The sequence below is a fragment of the Scomber scombrus genome, chromosome 11, assembly GCF_963691925.1.
Source record: "Scomber scombrus chromosome 11, fScoSco1.1, whole genome shotgun sequence".
NCBI classification, from domain to species: Eukaryota; Metazoa; Chordata; class Actinopteri; order Scombriformes; family Scombridae; genus Scomber; species Scomber scombrus.
In genome coordinates this window covers 24181554-24197299 of record NC_084980.1, presented here as the reverse complement: position 1 = coordinate 24197299, position 15746 = coordinate 24181554, and the positions used below count along the sequence as shown (strand labels likewise).

The window sequence follows — 15746 nt, the reverse complement described above, 5'->3', positions numbered from 1 at the left end:
TATGCCGTAAAAGGTAGGCAACTTGACTATTAACACCAGTGATTCAATTTAATGTTTTAAACTGAAGCCCCAACAACTTAAGAAAGACTCACACAGATTTGTATTTTGAACAATACAAACCTTAGTAAACATCGAACTCACAACCTTTGGATCACGTCTCAAGTGCTTGACTAGAAGTGCAACGACTTATGCTGCAAAACATAGGCAACTTTCTAACCCAAATTTCAAGTAGGAAATTGAAGCACCTGCAGCTTCTTTGTAATTGGCTCTCGCATAGATCGTTTTTTTTTCTTTTTATGAGAAAGCACTCTGAACAACATCAACTTTGGTGGGACTCAAATACACGATCTTTGAATTACGCCGGGATCACACCGAAGAGCGGCGGGTTGCCATGCAATCTCTATGTAAACTCATGGCGGCCGCACTTCTACGACATAGAGAATGCATGGCAACTCGCTGCATGCCGCTTTTCAGTGTGTTCCCGGTGTTACACCTGAAGTGTGAGACGAGATCTGCAATGCACTATTCAAGATAAACCCTCCTATATATCGACTCTGGTGGGACTCGAACCCACAACCTTTGAATTGCATCTCGAGTGCTTGACTAGAAGTCCAACGCGCTATCCATTGCGCCACAGAGCCTGTTGCATAGGTTATATGCCTTAAAAGATAGGCAACTTGACTATTAACACCAGTGATTCAATTTAATGTTTTAAACTGAAGCCCCAACAACTTAAGAAAGACTCACACAGATTTGTGTTTTTAACAATACAAACCTTAGTAAACATCGACTCTGGTGGGACTCGAACTCACAACCTTTGGACCACGTCTCAGGTGTTTGACTAGAAGTGCAACGACTTATGCTGCAAAACATAGGCAACTTTCTAACCCAAATTTCAAGTAGGAAATTGAAGCAACTGCAGCTTCTTTGTAATTGGCTCTCGCAAAGATCGTTTTTTTTTTCTTTTTATGAGAAAGCACTCTGAACAACATCAACTTTGGTGGGACTCAAATACATGATCTTTGAATTACGCCGGGATCACACCGAAGAGCGGCGGGTTGCCATGCAATCTCTATGTAAACTCATGGCGGCCGCACTTCTACGACATAGAGAATGCATGGCAACTCGCTGCATGCCGCTTTTCAGTGTGTTCCCGGTGTTACACCTGAAGTGTGAGACGAGATCTGCAATGCACTATTCAAGATAAACCCTCCTAAATATCGACTCTGGTGGGACTCGAACCCACAACCTTTGAATTGCATCTCGAGTGCTTGACTAGAAGTCCAACGCGCTATCCATTGCGCCACAGAGCCTGTTGCATAGGTTATATGCCTTAAAAGATAGGCAACTTGACTATTAACACCAGTGATTCAATTTAATGTTTTAAACTGAAGCCCCAACAACTTAAGAAAGACTCACACAGATTTGTGTTTTTAACAATACAAACCTTAGTAAACATCGACTCTGGTGGGACTCGAACTCACAACCTTTGGATCACGTCTCAGGTGTTTGACTAGAAGTGCAACGACTTATGCTGCAAAACATAGGCAACTTTCTAACCCAAATTTCAAGTAGGAAATTGAAGCAACTGCAGCTTCTTTGTAATTGGCTCTCGCAAAGATCGTTTTTTTTTTATTTTTATGAGAAAGCACTCTGAACAACATCAACTTTGGTGGGACTCAAATACATGATCTTTGAATTACGCCGGGATCACACCGAAGAGCGGCGGATTGCCATGCAATCTCTATGTAAACTCATGGCGGCCGCACTTCTACGACGTAGAGAATGCATGGCAACTCGCCGCATGCCGCTTTTCAGTGTGTTCCCGGTGTTACACCTGAAGTGTGAGACGAGACCTGCAATGCACTATTCAAGATAAACCCTCCTAAATATCGACTCTGGTGGGACTCGAACCCACAACCTTTGAATTGCATCTCGAATACTTGACTAGAAGTCCAACGCGCTATCCATTGCGCCACAGAGCCTGTTGTATGATTATGTTCTGTAAAACATAGGCAACTTGACTATAAACACAAGCTTGAGCACCAACAACTTAAGAAACGGCTTTGTAAAAAAGACTCACACAGATTTGTGGTTTGAACAATACAATACGTCGACTCTGGTGGGACTCGAACCCACAACCTTTGAATGGCATCTCGAGTGCTTGACTAGAAGTCCAACGCGCTATCCATTGCGCCACAGAGCCTGTTGCATAGGTTATATGCCGTAAAAGATAGGCAACTTGACTATTAACACCAGTGATTCAATTTAATGTTTTAAACTGAATCCCAAACAACTTAAGAAAGACTCACACAGATTTGTGTTTTTAACAATACAAACCTTAGTAAACATCGACTCTGGTGGGACTCGAACTCACAACCTTTGGATCACGTCTCAGGTGTTTGACTAGAAGTGCAACGACTTATGCTGCAAAACATAGGCAACTTTCTAACCCAAATTTCAAGTAGGAAATTGAAGCAACTGCAGCTTCTTTGTAATTGGCTCTCGCAAAGATCGTTTTTTTTTTATTTTTATGAGAAAGCACTCTGAACAACATCAACTTTGGTGGGACTCAAATACATGATCTTTGAATTACGCCGGGATCACACCGAAGAGCGGCGGATTGCCATGCAATCTCTATGTAAACTCATGGCGGCCGCACTTCTACGACGTAGAGAATGCATGGCAACTCGCCGCATGCCGCTTTTCAGTGTGTTCCCGGTGTTACACCTGAAGTGTGAGACGAGACCTGCAATGCACTATTCAAGATAAACCCTCCTAAATATCGACTCTGGTGGGACTCGAACCCACAACCTTTGAATTGCATCTCGAATACTTGACTAGAAGTCCAACGCGCTATCCATTGCGCCACAGAGCCTGTTGTATGATTATGTTCTGTAAAACATAGGCAACTTGACTATAAACACAAGCTTGAGCACCAACAACTTAAGAAACGGCTTTGTAAAAAAGACTCACACAGATTTGTGGTTTGAACAATACAATACGTCGACTCTGGTGGGACTCGAACCCACAACCTTTGAATGGCATCTCGAGTGCTTGACTAGAAGTCCAACGCGCTATCCATTGCGCCACAGAGCCTGTTGCATAGGTTATATGCCGTAAAAGATAGGCAACTTGACTATTAACACCAGTGATTCAATTTAATGTTTTAAACTGAATCCCAAACAACTTAAGAAAGACTCACACAGATTTGTGTTTTTAACAATACAAACCTTAGTAAACATCGACTCTGGTGGGACTCGAACTCACAACCTTTGGATCACGTCTCAGGTGTTTGACTAGAAGTGCAACGACTTATGCTGCAAAACATAGGCAACTTTCTAACCCAAATTTCAAGTAGGAAATTGAAGCAACTGCAGCTTCTTTGTAATTGGCTCTCGCAAAGATCGTTTTTTTTTTATTTTTATGAGAAAGCACTCTGAACAACATCAACTTTGGTGGGACTCAAATACATGATCTTTGAATTACGCCGGGATCACACCGAAGAGCGGCGGATTGCCATGCAATCTCTATGTAAACTCATGGCGGCCGCACTTCTACGACGTAGAGAATGCATGGCAACTCGCCGCATGCCGCTTTTCAGTGTGTTCCCGGTGTTACACCTGAAGTGTGAGACGAGACCTGCAATGCACTATTCAAGATAAACCCTCCTAAATATCGACTCTGGTGGGACTCGAACCCACAACCTTTGAATTGCATCTCGAATACTTGACTAGAAGTCCAACGCGCTATCCATTGCGCCACAGAGCCTGTTGTATGATTATGTTCTGTAAAACATAGGCAACTTGACTATAAACACAAGCTTGAGCACCAACAACTTAAGAAACGGCTTTGTAAAAAAGACTCACACAGATTTGTGGTTTGAACAATACAATACGTCGACTCTGGTGGGACTCGAACCCACAACCTTTGAATGGCATCTCGAGTGCTTGACTAGAAGTCCAACGCGCTATCCATTGCGCCACAGAGCCTGTTGCATAGGTTATATGCCGTAAAAGATAGGCAACTTGACTATTAACACCAGTGATTCAATTTAATGTTTTAAACTGAATCCCAAACAACTTAAGAAAGACTCACACAGATTTGTGTTTTTAACAATACAAACCTTAGTAAACATCGACTCTGGTGGGACTCGAACTCACAACCTTTGGATCACGTCTCAGGTGTTTGACTAGAAGTGCAACGACTTATGCTGCAAAACATAGGCAACTTTCTAACCCAAATTTCAAGTAGGAAATTGAAGCAACTGCAGCTTCTTTGTAATTGGCTCTCGCAAAGATCGTTTTTTTTTTATTTTTATGAGAAAGCACTCTGAACAACATCAACTTTGGTGGGACTCAAATACATGATCTTTGAATTACGCCGGGATCACACCGAAGAGCGGCGGATTGCCATGCAATCTCTATGTAAACTCATGGCGGCCGCACTTCTACGACGTAGAGAATGCATGGCAACTCGCCGCATGCCGCTTTTCAGTGTGTTCCCGGTGTTACACCTGAAGTGTGAGACGAGACCTGCAATGCACTATTCAAGATAAACCCTCCTAAATATCGACTCTGGTGGGACTCGAACCCACAACCTTTGAATTGCATCTCGAATACTTGACTAGAAGTCCAACGCGCTATCCATTGCGCCACAGAGCCTGTTGTATGATTATGTTCTGTAAAACATAGGCAACTTGACTATAAACACAAGCTTGAGCACCAACAACTTAAGAAACGGCTTTGTAAAAAAGACTCACACAGATTTGTGGTTTGAACAATACAATACGTCGACTCTGGTGGGACTCGAACCCACAACCTTTGAATGGCATCTCGAGTGCTTGACTAGAAGTCCAACGCGCTATCCATTGCGCCACAGAGCCTGTTGCATAGGTTATATGCCGTAAAAGATAGGCAACTTGACTATTAACACCAGTGATTCAATTTAATGTTTTAAACTGAATCCCAAACAACTTAAGAAAGACTCACACAGATTTGTGTTTTTAACAATACAAACCTTAGTAAACATCGACTCTGGTGGGACTCGAACTCACAACCTTTGGATCACGTCTCAGGTGTTTGACTAGAAGTGCAACGACTTATGCTGCAAAACATAGGCAACTTTCTAACCCAAATTTCAAGTAGGAAATTGAAGCAACTGCAGCTTCTTTGTAATTGGCTCTCGCAAAGATCGTTTTTTTTTTATTTTTATGAGAAAGCACTCTGAACAACATCAACTTTGGTGGGACTCAAATACATGATCTTTGAATTACGCCGGGATCACACCGAAGAGCGGCGGATTGCCATGCAATCTCTATGTAAACTCATGGCGGCCGCACTTCTACGACGTAGAGAATGCATGGCAACTCGCCGCATGCCGCTTTTCAGTGTGTTCCCGGTGTTACACCTGAAGTGTGAGACGAGACCTGCAATGCACTATTCAAGATAAACCCTCCTAAATATCGACTCTGGTGGGACTCGAACCCACAACCTTTGAATTGCATCTCGAATACTTGACTAGAAGTCCAACGCGCTATCCATTGCGCCACAGAGCCTGTTGTATGATTATGTTCTGTAAAACATAGGCAACTTGACTATAAACACAAGCTTGAGCACCAACAACTTAAGAAACGGCTTTGTAAAAAAGACTCACACAGATTTGTGGTTTGAACAATACAATACGTCGACTCTGGTGGGACTCGAACCCACAACCTTTGAATGGCATCTCGAGTGCTTGACTAGAAGTCCAACGCGCTATCCATTGCGCCACAGAGCCTGTTGCATAGGTTATATGCCGTAAAAGATAGGCAACTTGACTATTAACACCAGTGATTCAATTTAATGTTTTAAACTGAATCCCAAACAACTTAAGAAAGACTCACACAGATTTGTGTTTTTAACAATACAAACCTTAGTAAACATCGACTCTGGTGGGACTCGAACTCACAACCTTTGGATCACGTCTCAGGTGTTTGACTAGAAGTGCAACGACTTATGCTGCAAAACATAGGCAACTTTCTAACCCAAATTTCAAGTAGGAAATTGAAGCAACTGCAGCTTCTTTGTAATTGGCTCTCGCAAAGATCGTTTTTTTTTTATTTTTATGAGAAAGCACTCTGAACAACATCAACTTTGGTGGGACTCAAATACATGATCTTTGAATTACGCCGGGATCACACCGAAGAGCGGCGGATTGCCATGCAATCTCTATGTAAACTCATGGCGGCCGCACTTCTACGACGTAGAGAATGCATGGCAACTCGCCGCATGCCGCTTTTCAGTGTGTTCCCGGTGTTACACCTGAAGTGTGAGATGAGACCTGCAATGCACTATTCAAGATAAACCCTCCTAAATATCGACTCTGGTGGGACTCGAACCCACAACCTTTGAATTGCATCTCGAATACTTGACTAGAAGTCCAACGCGCTATCCATTGCGCCACAGAGCCTGTTGTATGATTATGTTCTGTAAAACATAGGCAACTTGACTATAAACACAAGCTTGAGCACCAACAACTTAAGAAACGGCTTTGTAAAAAAGACTCACACAGATTTGTGGTTTGAACAACACAATACGTCGACTCTGGTGGGACTCGAACCCACAACCTTTGAATGGCATCTCGAGTGCTTGACTAGAAGTCCAACGCGCTATCCATTGCGCCACAGAGCCTGTTGCATAGGTTATATGCCGTAAAAGATAGGCAACTTGACTATTAACACCAGTGATTCAATTTAATGTTTTAAACTGAAGCCCCAACAACTTAAGAAAGACTCACACAGATTTGTGTTTTGAACAATACAAACCTTAGTAAACATCGACTCTGGTGGGACTCGAACTCACAACCTTTGGATCACGTCTCAAGTGCTTGACTAGAAGTGCAACGACTTATGCTGCAAAACATAGGCAACTTTCTAACCCAAATTTCAAGTAGGAAATTGAAGCACCTGCAGCTTCTTTGTAATTGGCTCTCGCAAAGATCGTTTTTTTTTCTTTTTATGAAAAAGCACTCTGAACAACATCAACTTTGGTGGGACTCAAATACACGATCTTTGAATTATGCCGGGATCACACCGAAGAGCGGCGAGTTGCCATGCAATCTCTATGTAAACTCATGGCGGCCGCACTTCTACGACGTAGAGAATGCATGGCAACTCGCCGCATGCCGCTTTTCAGTGTGTTCCCGGTGTTACACCTGAAGTGTGAGACGAGATCTGCAATGCACCATTCAAGATAAACCCTCCTAAATATCGACTCTGGTGGGACTCGAACCCACAACCTTTGAATTGCATCTCGAGTGCTTGACTAGAAGTCCAACGCGCTATCCATTGCGCCACAGAGCCTGTTGTATGATTATGTTCTGTAAAACATAGGCAACTTGACTATAAACACAAGCTTGAGCACCAACAACTTAAGAAACGGCTTTGTAAAAAAGACTCACACAGATTTGTGGTTTGAACAACACAATACGTCGACTCTGGTGGGACTCGAACCCACAACCTTTGAATGGCATCTCGAGTGCTTGACTAGAAGTCCAACGCGCTATCCATTGCGCCACAGAGCCTGTTGCATAGGTTATATGCCGTAAAAGATAGGCAACTTGACTATTAACACCAGTGATTCAATTTAATGTTTTAAACTGAAGCCCCAACAACTTAAGAAAGACTCACACAGATTTGTGTTTTGAACAATACAAACCTTAGTAAACATCGACTCTGGTGGGACTCGAACTCACAACCTTTGGATCACGTCTCAAGTGCTTGACTAGAAGTGCAACGACTTATGCTGCAAAACATAGGCAACTTTCTAACCCAAATTTCAAGTAGGAAATTGAAGCACCTGCAGCTTCTTTGTAATTGGCTCTCGCATAGATCGTTTTTTTTTCTTTTTATGAGAAAGCACTCTGAACAACATCAACTTTGGTGGGACTCAAATACACGATCTTTGAATTACGCCGGGATCACACCGAAGAGCGGCGGGTTGCCATGCAATCTCTATGTAAACTCATGGCGGCCGCACTTCTACGACATAGAGAATGCATGGCAACTCGCTGCATGCCGCTTTTCAGTGTGTTCCCGGTGTTACACCTGAAGTGTGAGACGAGATCTGCAATGCACTATTCAAGATAAACCCTCCTAAATATCGACTCTGGTGGGACTCGAACCCACAACCTTTGAATTGCATCTCGAGTGCTTGACTAGAAGTCCAACGCGCTATCCATTGCGCCACAGAGCCTGTTGCATAGGTTATATGCCTTAAAAGATAGGCAACTTGACTATTAACACCAGTGATTCAATTTAATGTTTTAAACTGAAGCCCCAACAACTTAAGAAAGACTCACACAGATTTGTGTTTTTAACAATACAAACCATAGTAAACATCGACTCTGGTGGGACTCGAACTCACAACCTTTGGATCACGTCTCAGGTGTTTGACTAGAAGTGCAACGACTTATGCTGCAAAACATAGGCAACTTTCTAACCCAAATTTCAAGTAGGAAATTGAAGCAACTGCAGCTTCTTTGTAATTGGCTCTCGCAAAGATCGTTTTTTTTTTATTTTTATGAGAAAGCACTCTGAACAACATCAACTTTGGTGGGACTCAAATACATGATCTTTGAATTACGCCGGGATCACACCGAAGAGCGGCGGATTGCCATGCAATCTCTATGTAAACTCATGGCGGCCGCACTTCTACGACGTAGAGAATGCATGGCAACTCGCCGCATGCCGCTTTTCAGTGTGTTCCCGGTGTTACACCTGAAGTGTGAGATGAGACCTGCAATGCACTATTCAAGATAAACCCTCCTAAATATCGACTCTGGTGGGACTCGAACCCACAACCTTTGAATTGCATCTCGAATACTTGACTAGAAGTCCAACGCGCTATCCATTGCGCCACAGAGCCTGTTGTATGATTATGTTCTGTAAAACATAGGCAACTTGACTATAAACACAAGCTTGAGCACCAACAACTTAAGAAACGGCTTTGTAAAAAAGACTCACACAGATTTGTGGTTTGAACAATACAATACGTCGACTCTGGTGGGACTCGAACCCACAACCTTTGAATGGCATCTCGAGTGCTTGACTAGAAGTCCAACGCGCTATCCATTGCGCCACAGAGCCTGTTGCATAGGTTATATGCCGTAAAAGATAGGCAACTTGACTATTAACACCAGTGATTCAATTTAATGTTTTAAACTGAATCCCAAACAACTTAAGAAAGACTCACACAGATTTGTGTTTTTAACAATACAAACCTTAGTAAACATCGACTCTGGTGGGACTCGAACTCACAACCTTTGGATCACGTCTCAAGTGCTTGACTAGAAGTGCAACGACTTATGCTGCAAAACATAGGCAACTTTCTAACCCAAATTTCAAGTAGGAAATTGTAGCACCTGCAGCTTCTTTGTAATTGGCTCTCGCAAAGATCGTTTTTTTTTCTTTTTATGAAAAAGCACTCTGAACAACATCAACTTTGGTGGGACTCAAATACACGATCTTTGAATTATGCCGGGATCACACCGAAGAGCGGCGAGTTGCCATGCAATCTCTATGTAAACTCATGGCGGCCGCACTTCTACGACGTAGAGAATGCATGGCAACTCGCCGCATGCCGCTTTTCAGTGTGTTCCCGGTGTTACACCTGAAGTGTGAGACGAGATCTGCAATGCACCATTCAAGATAAACCCTCCTAAATATCGACTCTGGTGGGACTCGAACCCACAACCTTTGAATTGCATCTCGAGTGCTTGACTAGAAGTCCAACGCGCTATCCATTGCGCCACAGAGCCTGTTGTATGATTATGTTCTGTAAAACATAGGCAACTTGACTATAAACACAAGCTTGAGCACCAACAACTTAAGAAACGGCTTTGTAAAAAAGACTCACACAGATTTGTGGTTTGAACAACACAATACGTCGACTCTGGTGGGACTCGAACCCACAACCTTTGAATGGCATCTCGAGTGCTTGACTAGAAGTCCAACGCGCTATCCATTGCGCCACAGAGCCTGTTGCATAGGTTATATGCCGTAAAAGATAGGCAACTTGACTATTAACACCAGTGATTCAATTTAATGTTTTAAACTGAAGCCCCAACAACTTAAGAAAGACTCACACAGATTTGTGTTTTGAACAATACAAACCTTAGTAAACATCGACTCTGGTGGGACTCGAACTCACAACCTTTGGATCACGTCTCAAGTGCTTGACTAGAAGTGCAACGACTTATGCTGCAAAACATAGGCAACTTTCTAACCCAAATTTCAAGTAGGAAATTGAAGCACCTGCAGCTTCTTTGTAATTGGCTCTCGCATAGATCGTTTTTTTTTCTTTTTATGAGAAAGCACTCTGAACAACATCAACTTTGGTGGGACTCAAATACACGATCTTTGAATTACGCCGGGATCACACCGAAGAGCGGCGGGTTGCCATGCAATCTCTATGTAAACTCATGGCGGCCGCACTTCTACGACATAGAGAATGCATGGCAACTCGCTGCATGCCGCTTTTCAGTGTGTTCCCGGTGTTACACCTGAAGTGTGAGACGAGATCTGCAATGCACTATTCAAGATAAACCCTCCTAAATATCGACTCTGGTGGGACTCGAACCCACAACCTTTGAATTGCATCTCGAGTGCTTGACTAGAAGTCCAACGCGCTATCCATTGCGCCACAGAGCCTGTTGCATAGGTTATATGCCTTAAAAGATAGGCAACTTGACTATTAACACCAGTGATTCAATTTAATGTTTTAAACTGAAGCCCCAACAACTTAAGAAAGACTCACACAGATTTGTGTTTTTAACAATACAAACCTTAGTAAACATCGACTCTGGTGGGACTCGAACTCACAACCTTTGGATCACGTCTCAGGTGTTTGACTAGAAGTGCAACGACTTATGCTGCAAAACATAGGCAACTTTCTAACCCAAATTTCAAGTAGGAAATTGAAGCAACTGCAGCTTCTTTGTAATTGGCTCTCGCAAAGATCGTTTTTTTTTTATTTTTATGAGAAAGCACTCTGAACAACATCAACTTTGGTGGGACTCAAATACATGATCTTTGAATTACGCCGGGATCACACCGAAGAGCGGCGGATTGCCATGCAATCTCTATGTAAACTCATGGCGGCCGCACTTCTACGACGTAGAGAATGCATGGCAACTCGCCGCATGCCGCTTTTCAGTGTGTTCCCGGTGTTACACCTGAAGTGTGAGATGAGACCTGCAATGCACTATTCAAGATAAACCCTCCTAAATATCGACTCTGGTGGGACTCGAACCCACAACCTTTGAATTGCATCTCGAATACTTGACTAGAAGTCCAACGCGCTATCCATTGCGCCACAGAGCCTGTTGTATGATTATGTTCTGTAAAACATAGGCAACTTGACTATAAACACAAGCTTGAGCACCAACAACTTAAGAAACGGCTTTGTAAAAAAGACTCACACAGATTTGTGGTTTGAACAATACAATACGTCGACTCTGGTGGGACTCGAACCCACAACCTTTGAATGGCATCTCGAGTGCTTGACTAGAAGTCCAACGCGCTATCCATTGCGCCACAGAGCCTGTTGCATAGGTTATATGCCGTAAAAGATAGGCAACTTGACTATTAACACCAGTGATTCAATTTAATGTTTTAAACTGAATCCCAAACAACTTAAGAAAGACTCACACAGATTTGTGTTTTTAACAATACAAACCTTAGTAAACATCGACTCTGGTGGGACTCGAACTCACAACCTTTGGATCACGTCTCAAGTGCTTGACTAGAAGTGCAACGACTTATGCTGCAAAACATAGGCAACTTTCTAACCCAAATTTCAAGTAGGACATTGTAGCACCTGCAGCTTCTTTGTAATTGGCTCTCGCAAAGATCGTTTTTTTTTCTTTTTATGAAAAAGCACTCTGAACAACATCAACTTTGGTGGGACTCAAATACACGATCTTTGAATTATGCCGGGATCACACCGAAGAGCGGCGAGTTGCCATGCAATCTCTATGTAAACTCATGGCGGCCGCACTTCTACGACGTAGAGAATGCATGGCAACTCGCCGCATGCCGCTTTTCAGTGTGTTCCCGGTGTTACACCTGAAGTGTGAGACAGATTTGTGGTTTGAACAATACAATACGTCGACTCTGGTGGGACTCGAACCCACAACCTTTGAATGGCATCTCGAGTGCTTGACTAGAAGTCCAACGCGCTATCCATTGCGCCACAGAGCCTGTTGCATAGGTTATATGCCGTAAAAGATAGGCAACTTGACTATTAACACCAGTGATTCAATTTAATGTTTTAAACCGAAGCCCCAACAACTTAAGAAAGACTCACACAGATTTGTGTTTTTAACAATACAAACCTTAGTAAACATCGACTCTGGTGGGACTCGAACTCACAACCTTTGGATCACATCTCAAGTGCTTGACTAGAAGTGCAACGACTTATGCTGCAAAACATAGGCAACTTTCTAACCCAAATTTCAAGTAGGAAATTGAAGCACCTGCAGCTTCTTTGTAATTGGCTCTCGCAAAGATCGTTTTTTTTTCTTTTTATGAAAAAGCACTCTGAACAACATCAACTTTGGTGGGACTCAAATACACGATCTTTGAATTATGCCGGGATCACACCGAAGAGCGGCGAGTTGCCATGCAATCTCTATGTAAACTCATGGCGGCCGCACTTCTACGACGTAGAGAATGCATGGCAACTCGCCGCATGCCGCTTTTCAGTGTGTTCCCGGTGTTACACCTGAAGTGTGAGACGAGATCTGCAATGCACCATTCAAGATAAACCCTCCTAAATATCGACTCTGGTGGGACTCGAACCCACAACCTTTGAATTGCATCTCGAGTGCTTGACTAGAAGTCCAACGCGCTATCCATTGCGCCACAGAGCCTGTTGTATGATTATGTTCTGTAAAACATAGGCAACTTGACTATAAACACAAGCTTGAGCACCAACAACTTAAGAAACGGCTTTGTAAAAAAGACTCACACAGATTTGTGGTTTGAACAACACAATACGTCGACTCTGGTGGGACTCGAACCCACAACCTTTGAATGGCATCTCGAGTGCTTGACTAGAAGTCCAACGCGCTATCCATTGCGCCACAGAGCCTGTTGCATAGGTTATATGCCGTAAAAGATAGGCAACTTGACTATTAACACCAGTGATTCAATTTAATGTTTTAAACTGAAGCCCCAACAACTTAAGAAAGACTCACACAGATTTGTGTTTTGAACAATACAAACCTTAGTAAACATCGACTCTGGTGGGACTCGAACTCACAACCTTTGGATCACGTCTCAAGTGCTTGACTAGAAGTGCAACGACTTATGCTGCAAAACATAGGCAACTTTCTAACCCAAATTTCAAGTAGGAAATTGAAGCACCTGCAGCTTCTTTGTAATTGGCTCTCGCATAGATCGTTTTTTTTTCTTTTTATGAGAAAGCACTCTGAACAACATCAACTTTGGTGGGACTCAAATACACGATCTTTGAATTACGCCGGGATCACACCGAAGAGCGGCGGATTGCCATGCAATCTCTATGTAAACTCATGGCGGCCGCACTTCTACGACATAGAGAATGCATGGCAACTCGCTGCATGCCGCTTTTCAGTGTGTTCCCGGTGTTACACCTGAAGTGTGAGACAGATTTGTGGTTTGAACAATACAATACGTCGACTCTGGTGGGACTCGAACCCACAACCTTTGAATGGCATCTCGAGTGCTTGACTAGAAGTCCAACGCGCTATCCATTGCGCCACAGAGCCTGTTGCATAGGTTATATGCCGTAAAAGATAGGCAACTATCCATCGCTATCCATTGCGCCATAGAGCCTGTCCTCCATGGCTCACACTGGAATTTTTTAATTTTGAAAAATATTTTTTACACTTTTTCTACATTAGCTGTCATGGTAGGGTAAATGATAAACATTTTCATGACGATGTTGATGTGGAGAGTGTTTTTGTTATTGTCCAGAGCCGATCTCGAGGTTCCAGGTTGAATATTATCATAGTTGCTGAAGGAGCCATTGACAGACACGGACAACACATTACCTCTGATTTTGTCAAGGATGTGAGTAGAGCTCAGCTCAGACTGACGCAGAGGGGAAACCAGAAGCTGGACCAGCTGGTGGATATCAGCATGTGTGACCAACAGAAATCAATTATATAGCTGTAGCAACATCTCAGATTTTGTTTTTGTCTTATCTGGACGCTTGACACATTATAAGGACAAGTTTCTTCTTAAAATCTTTGTAGAAATATCTTCACCTGAAGTTATCATCATTATTTATAAATTAGAGATGATTTCATTGCAGTGAAGCATTTCTTCAAAGATTGGCCTTTTTAGGATTTTTTCTGAGTTTCATGCAGCTTCACTGATTAACAGTTGTTGGCAGTAAAATGCCAAGAAATGTAGCTGTGCACCAGAAAAGGTTGTCAAGAAGAAAAAGACCAATAGCTAGTAGGAGCAAAAATGGGTTTAAACAATGCAGGTTACAAAATATCCCAAAAAATCGGTTTTACAAATGTGTCATTAAAGGAATGCTTCTGAAGTCTTCACATACTCTGGTGAGAAACATGCAAAACTGTTTCCAAACACAGTGGCTCGGCTAGTTGTTAATATGAAACTTTTCCTATGATGTTGCAAGTGCTTACATTCCAAAATATCCTGTTGCTCGTAGATTATCCTCCATTACCGGATCCAGCTTTTGGGAATGCAAAATGTTTACTGTCATGTTTTTTAAAAATGCTTTTGCGTCTTTATATCCCTCTAGAACCGTGCTGAAAGGAAAAGGCTCAACATTATTATAGTAGCTGAAGGTGCCATAGATAGCCACAACAAGGCTATAACTCCTGATTATATCAAGGAAGTAAGTTTATTGGAGAAGACTGGTTAAGTCCTGGACCCACAACTTTTCCTTCAGAAGCATGGATTTCTTTTTCTCTTCACGGTTTGTTGGTGGTTTTTCCTCATGGTGGGAACACAGCACCACAGTTTCATTAGTCACCTCTAAATTGGCTATAAAATATCAATAATTGACTGAAAACTGAAACCAACAAACCTACATTAAAACACCATTAAGCTTTCATTTCAAACCATAATGGTATATTATATAGTATGTTGTAAATATTTGCATGACTTTTCACATGTTTTTGCATGTTAAATGCACTTTTTAAACCATTTTCTCGACCAAAAGACCTTTGTTTTTATAGTTAAGATTCCTTATTAGCCTTTTAGCGATTTAGAAATGTTTTAGCCCATCCCGTTCGTTTGCTTTTGCATGATCACCTCTGTATTCTTCCTATTTCACTCATGCTAACATGACAGGAGATGTTTTGCATGTTCTCCTTCTGTTGTCTATTTTATTTTCTATGCATGGCATTTGTTTGTTTCTTTATATTTTGTCTTAATAAACTGTGATGTGATATAATAATGTACAGTAGATTTTGCAGGACATTATTGCAGTAATTTCCTACATTAAGCACATTATCCTGACTATATGTTTTCAATCTCCCTTCGCTTAACATTATATAAAGCTGGTAGTCCGCTGCCTGGGTTTTGACACCAGGGTCACCATCTTAGGCCATGTGCAGAGAGGTGGGACCCCTTCTGCCTTTGACAGGATCCTGGTAAGTCACAGTAACTAATATTAGTCATAAGTTTTAATATGACAAGCCCAGAGAAACCCCAAAACATGACTATTTACTGACATTGCAGACAT

General features: G+C 42.3%; 1 protein-coding gene and 28 non-coding genes across 30 annotated transcripts in view; 1 reads left to right on the top strand and 28 right to left on the bottom strand.

Annotated features, from left to right (window-relative positions):
• The window catches only part of LOC133990016 (ATP-dependent 6-phosphofructokinase, platelet type-like), a 52318-nt gene that overhangs the window by 17319 nt on the left and 19253 nt on the right, over positions 1-15746 (top strand). For both annotated transcript variants that reach the window (XM_062428190.1, XM_062428191.1), the window contains exons 8-9: positions 14799-14894; positions 15562-15654. In XM_062428190.1, coding sequence (XP_062284174.1) covers positions 14799-14894; positions 15562-15654 — 189 coding nt within the window. The remainder of the gene's footprint in view (positions 1-14798; positions 14895-15561; positions 15655-15746) is intronic.
• trnar-ucu (transfer RNA arginine (anticodon UCU)) lies at positions 550-641 on the bottom strand. The gene is given in 2 exon segments: positions 550-585; positions 605-641. It is a non-coding gene; the product is annotated as a tRNA-Arg (tRNA).
• On the bottom strand, positions 1222-1313 carry trnar-ucu (transfer RNA arginine (anticodon UCU)). The gene is given in 2 exon segments: positions 1222-1257; positions 1277-1313. It is a non-coding gene; the product is annotated as a tRNA-Arg (tRNA).
• Positions 1894-1985, bottom strand: trnar-ucu (transfer RNA arginine (anticodon UCU)). The gene is given in 2 exon segments: positions 1894-1929; positions 1949-1985. It is a non-coding gene; the product is annotated as a tRNA-Arg (tRNA).
• Positions 2115-2206, bottom strand: trnar-ucu (transfer RNA arginine (anticodon UCU)). Its single transcript is given in 2 exon segments — positions 2115-2150; positions 2170-2206. It is a non-coding gene; the product is annotated as a tRNA-Arg (tRNA).
• trnar-ucu (transfer RNA arginine (anticodon UCU)) lies at positions 2787-2878 on the bottom strand. The gene is given in 2 exon segments: positions 2787-2822; positions 2842-2878. It is a non-coding gene; the product is annotated as a tRNA-Arg (tRNA).
• trnar-ucu (transfer RNA arginine (anticodon UCU)) lies at positions 3008-3099 on the bottom strand. The gene is given in 2 exon segments: positions 3008-3043; positions 3063-3099. It is a non-coding gene; the product is annotated as a tRNA-Arg (tRNA).
• On the bottom strand, positions 3680-3771 carry trnar-ucu (transfer RNA arginine (anticodon UCU)). Its single transcript is given in 2 exon segments — positions 3680-3715; positions 3735-3771. It is a non-coding gene; the product is annotated as a tRNA-Arg (tRNA).
• On the bottom strand, positions 3901-3992 carry trnar-ucu (transfer RNA arginine (anticodon UCU)). Its single transcript is given in 2 exon segments — positions 3901-3936; positions 3956-3992. It is a non-coding gene; the product is annotated as a tRNA-Arg (tRNA).
• trnar-ucu (transfer RNA arginine (anticodon UCU)) lies at positions 4573-4664 on the bottom strand. Its single transcript is given in 2 exon segments — positions 4573-4608; positions 4628-4664. It is a non-coding gene; the product is annotated as a tRNA-Arg (tRNA).
• Positions 4794-4885, bottom strand: trnar-ucu (transfer RNA arginine (anticodon UCU)). The gene is given in 2 exon segments: positions 4794-4829; positions 4849-4885. It is a non-coding gene; the product is annotated as a tRNA-Arg (tRNA).
• Positions 5466-5557, bottom strand: trnar-ucu (transfer RNA arginine (anticodon UCU)). The gene is given in 2 exon segments: positions 5466-5501; positions 5521-5557. It is a non-coding gene; the product is annotated as a tRNA-Arg (tRNA).
• Positions 5687-5778, bottom strand: trnar-ucu (transfer RNA arginine (anticodon UCU)). The gene is given in 2 exon segments: positions 5687-5722; positions 5742-5778. It is a non-coding gene; the product is annotated as a tRNA-Arg (tRNA).
• trnar-ucu (transfer RNA arginine (anticodon UCU)) lies at positions 6359-6450 on the bottom strand. Its single transcript is given in 2 exon segments — positions 6359-6394; positions 6414-6450. It is a non-coding gene; the product is annotated as a tRNA-Arg (tRNA).
• Positions 6580-6671, bottom strand: trnar-ucu (transfer RNA arginine (anticodon UCU)). Its single transcript is given in 2 exon segments — positions 6580-6615; positions 6635-6671. It is a non-coding gene; the product is annotated as a tRNA-Arg (tRNA).
• Positions 7251-7342, bottom strand: trnar-ucu (transfer RNA arginine (anticodon UCU)). Its single transcript is given in 2 exon segments — positions 7251-7286; positions 7306-7342. It is a non-coding gene; the product is annotated as a tRNA-Arg (tRNA).
• Positions 7472-7563, bottom strand: trnar-ucu (transfer RNA arginine (anticodon UCU)). Its single transcript is given in 2 exon segments — positions 7472-7507; positions 7527-7563. It is a non-coding gene; the product is annotated as a tRNA-Arg (tRNA).
• trnar-ucu (transfer RNA arginine (anticodon UCU)) lies at positions 8143-8234 on the bottom strand. The gene is given in 2 exon segments: positions 8143-8178; positions 8198-8234. It is a non-coding gene; the product is annotated as a tRNA-Arg (tRNA).
• On the bottom strand, positions 8815-8906 carry trnar-ucu (transfer RNA arginine (anticodon UCU)). Its single transcript is given in 2 exon segments — positions 8815-8850; positions 8870-8906. It is a non-coding gene; the product is annotated as a tRNA-Arg (tRNA).
• trnar-ucu (transfer RNA arginine (anticodon UCU)) lies at positions 9036-9127 on the bottom strand. Its single transcript is given in 2 exon segments — positions 9036-9071; positions 9091-9127. It is a non-coding gene; the product is annotated as a tRNA-Arg (tRNA).
• Positions 9707-9798, bottom strand: trnar-ucu (transfer RNA arginine (anticodon UCU)). Its single transcript is given in 2 exon segments — positions 9707-9742; positions 9762-9798. It is a non-coding gene; the product is annotated as a tRNA-Arg (tRNA).
• On the bottom strand, positions 9928-10019 carry trnar-ucu (transfer RNA arginine (anticodon UCU)). The gene is given in 2 exon segments: positions 9928-9963; positions 9983-10019. It is a non-coding gene; the product is annotated as a tRNA-Arg (tRNA).
• On the bottom strand, positions 10599-10690 carry trnar-ucu (transfer RNA arginine (anticodon UCU)). The gene is given in 2 exon segments: positions 10599-10634; positions 10654-10690. It is a non-coding gene; the product is annotated as a tRNA-Arg (tRNA).
• trnar-ucu (transfer RNA arginine (anticodon UCU)) lies at positions 11271-11362 on the bottom strand. The gene is given in 2 exon segments: positions 11271-11306; positions 11326-11362. It is a non-coding gene; the product is annotated as a tRNA-Arg (tRNA).
• trnar-ucu (transfer RNA arginine (anticodon UCU)) lies at positions 11492-11583 on the bottom strand. The gene is given in 2 exon segments: positions 11492-11527; positions 11547-11583. It is a non-coding gene; the product is annotated as a tRNA-Arg (tRNA).
• trnar-ucu (transfer RNA arginine (anticodon UCU)) lies at positions 12150-12241 on the bottom strand. The gene is given in 2 exon segments: positions 12150-12185; positions 12205-12241. It is a non-coding gene; the product is annotated as a tRNA-Arg (tRNA).
• Positions 12821-12912, bottom strand: trnar-ucu (transfer RNA arginine (anticodon UCU)). The gene is given in 2 exon segments: positions 12821-12856; positions 12876-12912. It is a non-coding gene; the product is annotated as a tRNA-Arg (tRNA).
• Positions 13042-13133, bottom strand: trnar-ucu (transfer RNA arginine (anticodon UCU)). The gene is given in 2 exon segments: positions 13042-13077; positions 13097-13133. It is a non-coding gene; the product is annotated as a tRNA-Arg (tRNA).
• trnar-ucu (transfer RNA arginine (anticodon UCU)) lies at positions 13700-13791 on the bottom strand. The gene is given in 2 exon segments: positions 13700-13735; positions 13755-13791. It is a non-coding gene; the product is annotated as a tRNA-Arg (tRNA).